This window comes from Buceros rhinoceros, unplaced genomic scaffold, assembly GCF_000710305.1.
Source record: "Buceros rhinoceros silvestris isolate BGI_N320 unplaced genomic scaffold, ASM71030v1 scaffold25745, whole genome shotgun sequence".
Classification (NCBI taxonomy): Eukaryota; Metazoa; Chordata; class Aves; order Bucerotiformes; family Bucerotidae; genus Buceros; species Buceros rhinoceros.
In genome coordinates this window covers 1,024-10,758 of record NW_010411524.1, presented here as the reverse complement: position 1 = coordinate 10,758, position 9,735 = coordinate 1,024, and the positions used below count along the sequence as shown (strand labels likewise).

Below are 9,735 nucleotides of genomic sequence, written 5' to 3'. Positions count from 1 at the left end.
TCAGCCCTCCTGCAGGAGTGGCCACGAGCCAAATTCCAGCTAGCCCCACAGGTAGGATCCCCAAGGGGCTCTGTGGTTGCTTGGGCAGCTCTCATGTTGCAGACAGCCATTCTAATGTCCACCCAGGGAGAGCAGGACTAGACACGTATTGTAGGAGGTCCACTGTCCACAAGGAGCCAGAGAGCTGGAACAATCTGGCTTGTAGCTTCCTAGAGCAAAAAGTCAGCACCTGTCTGGAGGTTGGTAGACCATCTGTGCATTGCTCTGGGCCTGCGTTAAAATTTATGAAGAGGAACGTAAAAGCAGCACGTGGTCACTGTCTCTGCATGTGAATTTACCCCAGATGACTGAATCTATGGAAAGAAAGTTAGAGTTGGAGCTTGCTCTTGCTTGCCTTTGCAATATCATAGAGGCTGTGCCTATGTACATTTAGTGTACCAAAAGTACAGACTTCTCTCCAGCGTGTAAACATCTTGTGCATCTCATGGGACTTTCTGACAACAACATCAATGCTGTTGAATAGTCCGTAAATCAGGTCTTCAGATTTTGTGGATGATTGTAGGGAGAAGGCTGAGGGAGGTCAGTGTGAGAGGCATTGCTGCCACTAAAAGGATATGCCAGAATGCCGTATTTGTCTGTGTGCTTCATTGCAGTGTTTAAAGGACCTCTTGAAACTGTAGTGGGCGTCTTGTGTTAAGCTAATGCTAATAGCTGTAACCTATAGAAAACAGAAGGCCTGCAAGTATTTCCTATATTCTTTCCAGCTTTAAAGATACTATCTTAAGGTGGAAAAGCAAATATAGTAAGCAAGAGCCCAGATTCACGTGTGAGAAATGGGCCATGTTGTGCATGACACTGATGTGCTCAGGCAGTATTTGTAAGTACACAAAGTGTCCAACTTCTCTGGTCACAGTTCATGTAGCTGGACCTTTGCTGTTGAGGTTGTTATTAATTAATAGAAGTAGGTGGAATTTTGATCTTCAGTGAGCAAATATTCGGTCCACTTACCTATTCTTGTGGATTCTTGGGTGAAGAAAACCCAAGCAATTTCCTTTGAAGAAAACAGCCATTTTAAGAGCCAACTTGTCTGAAAACAGGCTATTTTAATAGCTTTTGAATAACGTATTTTAAAATGTTTAGCACAAGCATGAGCACCCCACTTACTGCTGGTCAGGTGAAGCCAACTCAGAAAGTTTCCTTTGTCTCAGGTAAGCTGAGAGATAAATGCAAACTGAGCATCGCTAATATTAATTCTTTCTGTATAACAAAGAAAAAATCAGTCACACTCCTTTTCTCATGTGAGCCATGCCACAGCAGAGTAAAAGCTACCTTTGTATGCCACATTTGCATATACTTTGTATAGGCTTTACAGTAACATCAGGAGGAAGGTTAGTGCTGACCCATCTAACTCTTCTGCAAGACAAGCACAGCGCTACTGAAGAACTTCAGGTTCAAAACTGAATCAATGTAAACAGCAAATAAATACAGCTCTATGCACAGTGTGAAAGAAATACTTCTTAAAATCTCATTAAGTTACCCTGACTCAAATATCAGGAAATATTTATTATTTTATAATAAAATCGCAAAACATGACATAGGAACTCTACTCTCAGATTCATCGTGAGGTTAGCTGAATGCAACGAAATGTTTGGGTAAGTGAAGAATCTAGTCTTAAATATCCTGACAATAAAGAGTGCAGTATTCATAACATGTAAGTAATACTAAAACATATTAAGCCATGTTAACCCTGGCACAAGGATGCATAGATTTAGCTGAGTCAGCCAAGTTGTACGAGCAAAGAACTGGGCTGGATTAATGGCACAGTTAGGGCTGAATTACAGCTGAAGTGCCTACTTTAGTAGGAACGGAAGTTTTGAAATGTGACCACGGTTGCAGTGCCTGGGAGGGTTTTCTTTTGTAATACTCCTCTAGAACATCAGCAGCTACTGAGCTGGGAAGTCTACCCAGGCCTGTCACATACTCCTCTGTACAGGCTCTTCATGTCTGGGCTCCCTAAATAAGAGAGAATCTGAGTATTTTGGTTTTAAAAGGCTACATTTCTGGAGCTAGACATTGGAACGAAACCAGAGGTGGGCAAAACAGGACACCTTCTGCATTGCGTAGATTGCAGACCGGTCAGCAGGTAGCACCAGCAGTCTTTTTTAACCTGTAAGCCTCATCTAAACCTCTGTCTCCTTTGAGTTGAGCCCCCTTGCACATCAGAAAGCTCTGTTTCTCCCCTCCTTGGTGGTTTTGAAGGAGCCCTGAGTACAAGGAGAAGAGGGAACTTCAATGGAGACAAAGCAAAACTCCCTCTTGCTATTGTAGTCACAAAGGGAAGAACTAAACTTTCCTGGGTCTTGATACCTAAAAGCTACCTGTTCAGCCAAAGGGAGTCATCTGTGCCCTATAGTCAGTGCAGGAAGAGGGACACTGTGAGGCACCATTGCATTCCTTGGCATGGTACAAATTGTCCTAAGAGATGCCTAACACTTTCCATGGACACTGATGGAAGCCTGAACAGCCAGTCTGTGCAAGCTATAAAATAAGCCTCCCCTGAGATGAATGTTTAAGTAAAAAACATTGCAAGGATTGAGCTTTTGGTGAAAGAACCATCTGCTCTTGTTAGTGTAACTGATGCATTGCAGGAAGGAGCGTGGCCATGCCTTTGCAGGCTCTTACCCTGCAGTGTGTGACAAGTGGCTCATCCCACGCTGAAAATGTGGTTTAAAGGCATATCCAGGTTGCCTTGTGGTGTTTTGTCACAGAGCCAATCTTCAGGCTGCACATATGTCCAGTGTGCTCCCTTGGCATGTGTGAGGGGGAACTGATGCTCCTGGCTGAGCTGCCAGACTTTTCCTCGATCCATAGTGAGTGCCTGTGCAAGGTAGGAGCTACACAGTGATGGTGAGCTGTGGCCAAGGAGACTTAGGGTTACCCTGTCTGCAGCCTAGGTATGATCACCCTTTCCATTGTTCCATGACTTCTGACAAGCATTTTAAAAAACACAGATCGTTTGCAGTTGTGGAAGACCAACCTCACACACCTTCGTATTTTTTTTCTTCCCTCTTATTTTTTTTTCATTTCAACCATACAGAATGCCTCAGTTTTCAGGCTAATTCATTGTTTTCATTTAAACTTTTAGCTGGATGTTTTTAGTATTAAAATGTTTGGCAGGATTAAATGCAAATGCCAGGTGAGTCTGATGTGCTTTGGAAAGCTGTGCTGGGTCTAATAAGATTGCTGAGGATGTGTCATCTCACCCTCTCCCCTCCTTGTTACCTCAAGATTCTTGTACTAAGCTCTGTACTCGAAGTGAAGAACATTGTCCAGAAGCTAGGACAGTACAACACAGGAAGCTTTTATTTTGGGACAGATAGTTTGACATTACTCACATGTCTCTTGTATTAAAATCTTACCTTAGAATTTGTCAGATTTGCCATTTTAAGCCAGGTTCTAAAGGAGTCTCTTCCAGTCAGGTGCTGGTTCCACCAGAAAGCACATTTATATTTATTATTTCCCCCTTCCTCTATGACAGGACGACTTGCTGTCCTTGAAAGTTGTCAGCGTCCTCCACCACCTCAGCATCAAAAGAGCCATTCAGGTTTTGAGAATAAATAACTTTGAGCCCAACTGTCTGCGCAGGAGGCCATCTGATGAGGTACTGCTTTAAGATGAAGCTGTGAAGAGGAATCATCTAGGGTTTTTTCCCCTGGTATTTCTGATTGTTCCTGCTCTGCTCTCTCGTTCTGTCTCCTCCTTCCTATTTCATTCTGTTTCATTCTCAGTTTCTTTTTTCTCATATTGTTCTTTTAGTCTCATGCTCTGCCATCAATACCTGGCACACCAAATTCTTTCCTCCACCTGCCATGACCCCAGACTCATGTCCCCCTTGCCAAACCTCCCACTTCTCTTCCTAGCCGACAGCTGGCTGTTTTGGCCTAGTCTCTCATGTGCTGCCTGGAACATAAATAATCTTGAACTCAATGCACTGTTGTTGTGAGTTAGTTTGTTTTGGAAGCAGTATATTCTGGAAAGGGAAATGGATGATGAAACAAACCAGCCTCTTGGATTTACACTGACTTGCGTACATGCAAGAAAAGCACAGCAGCTCATGAACCTAGCTTCGTTTTCAGTTCCTCTGGTAGAATTTGCAAGTAGTCCTAGTGCACAGCAGGATAATCAGATGACGTGAAGCTTAATACAGACGTGCCCACTGTCCAGACCCATCTCCACGTTGGTATTGCTGCAAGGTAGCAATCCGAAAAGTTGTTTTCTCAAGTGCGGAGTGGGCTTCCATTCATTCAGGGCTGGAGAGATTTGCTTCAATTATTTGTTTCAGGGGCTGGAACAGTTGAGTTAGGAAGTCTCCTTAACTGCCTATTCCTCCACAGAATAACGTCACACCTTCTGAGGTCACCCAGTGGACCAATCATCGCGTGATGGAGTGGTTACGCTCTGTTGATCTGGCAGAGTATGCACCTAACCTGCGGGGGAGTGGTGTGCATGGGGGACTGATGGTAAGGTTTTAGACTAGCTTGTTCCATTTTATTATAAAAACATGGCTGAGAATTGCTAGAGTAAAGTTCTGACATTGTGGCACACACCTTATCTTCTTACTCTTCTTAGTGAGGAGTCACTATCAAAATTTATTATCCTATAGTTTAAAGGATATGAGGATCTTGGGCAGAATTAGTGTGGGCAGCCATGGGTTTGATTATCTGTATTCCACTCACAGTTTACCTCCTCACATTCTCTACCTCCTGTGTCCTACAGTGCTGTGCACTGCTATCACGCTGTTAAAATAGCCACTGTCTTCCTTCCTAGACCTGGATATGTGGGTTGGTTTGTTTTTTTTGTGATAAGCCGTGTTACTTTTGTAAAATTAGTGATTTCAGTGTCAAACCAAGATTTGTAATTGCTGTAGCATCAGATACTCCAGACAAGAGACTTAGACTTGCAGAAGTTTGTTACGGTGGTTGAGGCATATCCCTGCTCTGAACATATGTCTGTTTAACAGTTTTTCATGATTCCTCTGGCTACATTTTCCAGAATTAACCATGATGGTGGGTAAACATTTTGTGGTAGCTTCACACATTGTATGAGTTAAGCGTGGGTTTATCTATTCCTTTCTTTTTACCTGCTGCCTGTTTCTATTTATAACTCAAGAAGGAAAGCCTGAAGGTAGCATTTTTTGAATCCTTTAACTAGTTAACTCTCTTTTCTCCCTCTTTGTTGTATGTTTCCTCTAAAATACAAACAAAAACCCCAAAGCAGCCTTAGGAAGTGACCAAGATAGACATGCCTGTTGATGTCCTTGAGACCTCATCAGATAGATAGATAGTACTGGCTTCACCTGGGTTCTCTGTGGTTTGACTGTTTGTTAGGTTTTAGAGCCTCGTTTCAACGTAGAAACCATGGCACAGTTGCTGAACATCCCATCAAACAAGACGCTACTGAGGCGGCACTTGGCAACTCATTTCAACCTCCTCATAGGGCAGGAGGCCCAGCAGCAGAAACACAAAGCTATGGAGTCCCCAGACTATGTCCTCTTAACAGCAACTGCCAAAGTAAAGGTAGGTCACTTGCTCTGGGTCAGCGCGTGAACTTCTGGGCAAACGTTTAGATCTCCAGCGTGCTGTGTTTTTCTGTGTTTGGAGGGCACTTCAGTAAGGTCTGAGAAAAGGGGCTGGCTGCTAATGAAAGAAGCATGAAAACAGAACTCGTAAGATCTGGATGCGACGCTTATGTCTACCATGAACACACCACATCTCAGCCTCTCATATGCACAGTCAAGAGGCAGCACTCTTGTGTGTTGCCCTTCTGTCTGTGCTGTAAGATGTTTGGGAGGTAGACTGTCTCTGACTGTCTCTTCCTGTTTATATGCTCCTGATTTCATGCAGTGGGATTCTGATCTCATTTGGGATCTTTTAAATGGTGGTGCCCAAACAACAGTAGAATTAGGGGACACATCTTACTCTTTCAGATGCAATTATCATGAAATACAACTATTCAGATGATCTTTGTTTAGGAGAGCAGTCGGGGTTTGACCCTTCATCATTGAAACACCAGTGCGAGCATAAGAGATCTGTTAATTCTTTCCTGATTCTCTAACTTCTTGAAAATTTTCTCTTCACTTGTAAGCCAAAGAAACTTGCCTTCAGCAATTTTGGGAACCTGAGAAAAAAGAAGCAAGAAGATGTGGAAGAGTATGTGTGTCCTATGGAGCTGGGGCGGGCATCTGGAAGTGGGCCAAAAAAGGGTTTTAAGCCTGGCCTGGATATCCGAATATATGACGATGATGATTTGGACAGGTTGGAGCAGGTAAGCTAGTTCTAGCAATTTGGAGTCCTTGACTGTGCTGTCAGGTTTGGTGGAAAACCTTCCTTTTCCCGAGGAAGCCTGCCTTTTGTTTTGGCCTGTGAAGGTCCTGACTCCTTGCAATCACACAGCATTTTCTAACAAGAGCCCAAGGAGGTTGAGGCTGTGGATGCAGTGCCTTTAAGACCTACTCTGGCATAACTGTCCTCTCCCGATAGCGCATGTTTCTCCCTTGCTCTGACCCTGTTGAGTGTAATCAAGCAATTACACTATGTACAGCACTTAATTGCCACTCTGTTGTGGCATACAATGATTTTATTATTGATTCATTATTCATTCTTTTTTGTAGATGGAAGATTCAGAAGGGACAGTGAGGCAAATAGGAGCATTTTCTGAAGGCATCAACAATTTAACGGTAAGGCTTAAAAGCGGAGTCTGTGGAGCAGGATCTCTGTTTCATTAAAATGGCTATAAACCCCTTGGCAGTCACTGGTATTAAATAGCATCGCTATTTAGTAGCGATGCTATTTAATACAAATAAACTAAGTACAACTTTCCTGTGCTCTTTACTGGCTCTGTCAAGCAGCTGAGTTTTATAGTTTGGGGCAATTGCTTTGGTTGATTTTAGTGCCTAGCAGACCTAGTCTCTGGACAGAGGGACGTACCACTGTTCTCTGAGAGCTGAAGTATACAAAATACTGGGCAAATTATGTGTATAGAGTGAAGCCTTATCACAACTAAGAGTCAGCTGGGGTCCTTTGGGTTTTGTACAGGGAGAGAGGGGAAAAGAAAAATGAGCAGTTGAGGAAGATACCCACCCATCCTGGCGGGGGGGAGTGTTGGCCCATGGTTGCCAGCTCTCCTTACTGCCTCCCCACCCCTCTGGGGAAGGCAGAGAACGCAGCGTCCAGGCCGGCAGGTTGCCCTTGGGCAGGGAGTTGCCAGCTGAGGGTTGTGCCTCGTTTTCTGGGTGGAAGTGCAGCCCCAGCCTGTGCTTCTCAAGCCATTTGGGCAAGCAGACATCAGTGAGCTGTTTTTTCACCGGCATGGGTGAAAAACCTCCTCAGTAGAATGAAGCAGTGGCTGGCAGGGCTGATGGTGGTGTTTGCTGCCAGGCACAGAACTGGACCATCCCAGGTGCCTTATTACAGTTGTGAGGACCTGAACATTGACTCTTCCCTCCTTTCCTTTCTAGCACATGTTGAAGGAAGATGAAATGTTTAAAGACTTCGTGACTTGCTCTCCTAGCACCAGTATAACAGATGAGGACTCCAACATGTGACAGTAACCACCAGGCACTGACAAGGCTCACTTTCCTATGTGCAAGAAACGTCATCATTATATGTGATGGGCAGCCGATCATGTATATTACATTGTTCTTGCTTCTGTTTGTTAGAAGTAACATTGGGGGGTGAAGAATTTTTTTTTTTTAAAAAAGGTGCCTACTCTAAATTTGCCATAAGGAACACCCAGACACTGGTGAATGGTAATTGTTTTTACTATATTTAATGTACAAACTGGTGATACGTTCCAGAGTGTTGCATTTAAATTTATGTGGTATGGTAGCACTCCTTTTGTTTATTCACGACCTCAGATAATCCTTTATATTGTTCCGAAATAGCAGAAGTTAGGTAGAAGTATTGTGTCTGTAGATACCATGCACTGGCTTTCTTTAGGCTATCAGCTGAAAAAAGATCAAGATCTTAGTGGTCTTTTTCAGTTGCTTTTGTTCTGCACGAATACCAGTTCTGCCCTTCTAATGAGACCCAACGTAGGATTTTAGTCATCCATGCCTTGCGTAAACTCAGTAGCTCTTGATTGTTGCGCTTACTTTTATACTATTCTATTAAAAAAAAAATGGAAAAAGAACTATACTAAGTACATACATATAAAAGCAAAAGTTTTAATTTTTTTGAGATAGAGTGATGGAAAGTTCGAGGTGTGGGGGAAAGGGAGAGGATTTTAAAAAAAATTATGCCAGTTTGCATACCAGCTGGTTACTGGAAAAGGCAAGCTGACCTTTGGAACTCTTTGCTTTTGTTGCCTTTTACTAAGTGCACAGTTTAATGATCTTCCATTGGGGATGAAACAATTTTAAAGCATTTTTCCTTAGCAGTGACTCATACAAAAACTGCACATTTTTAAAGTGTCTTCTTTCTCGTTCCCAACAGCAGTACTTACAGCATTCAAACACAGTTCTTAACACTTCTGTGACTTAAATATTTCCTTAAAGTTGGGAGTACTCCCTGCAAATGGAAGAGAGATTTCTGTGCTGTGACTAATGTAAAGGTGGTGTAGTTGCAAAAAAACCCAAAGTTATATAGAGAAATGTGTAGGAAATATTATTATTTAATAATATTAAACCTAAAGTGGGACTTTTCCTCCAAAATTCAAATATTAAACATGTTGCTTATAATTTTACCTCTTAAAGCATAGCTCTTCTGCCTTTGAAGATCACCAGATTTTTAAAATCCCAACTAGCTAGGGGAAATCTTTCAGTGTTGCAAGGTGTCCTAGGCAAAAGCAAACAAAAAGAAGTAACTCTGCTTTATTACCGTGGTCAGTCATATAGTGTTGAATGTTGCATGTATTTTAGCACAATGGCATGAAGCTTTTTTGCTTCGTAAAGGCAAAAAAAGTACAGTTGGAATTGTTCCTTGCAGTGATGTGTTGCTTTACCAAGCATTTATCACTTGTTTTGTTGCTGTCCTTGCTGGAAGCAAGACCATTTCCGACACACTGCTGGCGTAGGATGCAAGTGCAAGAGATGTTACATCTGCACTGACTTTGTGGGTATTTCTGAAACACTATTAACAAAGCTAGGAAAGGAAGAAAGGTTCTTTCAAGGGCTTCCAGGGAGCTCCCGTAAGATATTGGGCTAGTTTGGAGACGACATATTCTTGCATTATATGGTTGTAACTGGATAAGCTGTTACCAGCCTGGACTTTTGAAGGATGTTCGGTGTTAGCAATCATTTATGTACCGAGATGAAAAATACGATGTGGACTGGTTGCGTAATATCAAGCACTCGTTGTCCCTCAGTTGGGATTTAAGTTCATGCCTGGTGCGCAGGAGCCAGTAAGCACACAGAATTGAGATCCACCTTCTAACCTTTAACACAATTCTGAACAGGAAGGGGTGCCAGGCAATAGTTCCCAAAGCTAGCACACCTCTTCAGAGGAGTTGTAGGGTTGTGATGCTACAGGCTTGGGGGATACAGAGGGATCTGGACAGGCTGGATTGATGGGCCAAGACCACTGGCATTAGCTTCAACAAGGCCAGGTGCTGGGTCCTGCACTTGGATCACAACAACCCCCTGCAATGCTACAGACTTGGGGAGGAGTGGCTGGAAAGCTGCCCAGGAGAAAAGGCCCTGAAGTTATTGATCGACAGCTGGACGAATAGGAGCCAGCA

General features: G+C 43.1%; 1 protein-coding gene across 1 annotated transcript in view; it reads left to right on the top strand.

The window, feature by feature from the left end:
• PPFIBP1 (PTPRF interacting protein, binding protein 1 (liprin beta 1)) overlaps positions 1 to 7,851 on the top strand; it is a gene marked incomplete at its 5' end in the record, with an annotated part of 16,208 nt that extends 8,357 nt beyond the window's left edge. Inside the window, 6 exons of the mRNA XM_010136053.1 lie at positions 3,539 to 3,661; positions 4,395 to 4,520; positions 5,388 to 5,576; positions 6,145 to 6,324; positions 6,671 to 6,736; positions 7,517 to 7,851. Of these exons, the coding sequence (XP_010134355.1) occupies positions 3,539 to 3,661; positions 4,395 to 4,520; positions 5,388 to 5,576; positions 6,145 to 6,324; positions 6,671 to 6,736; positions 7,517 to 7,603 (771 nt within the window). The remainder of the gene's footprint in view (positions 1 to 3,538; positions 3,662 to 4,394; positions 4,521 to 5,387; positions 5,577 to 6,144; positions 6,325 to 6,670; positions 6,737 to 7,516) is intronic.
• Between the last annotated feature and the right edge of the window lie 1,884 nt (positions 7,852 to 9,735).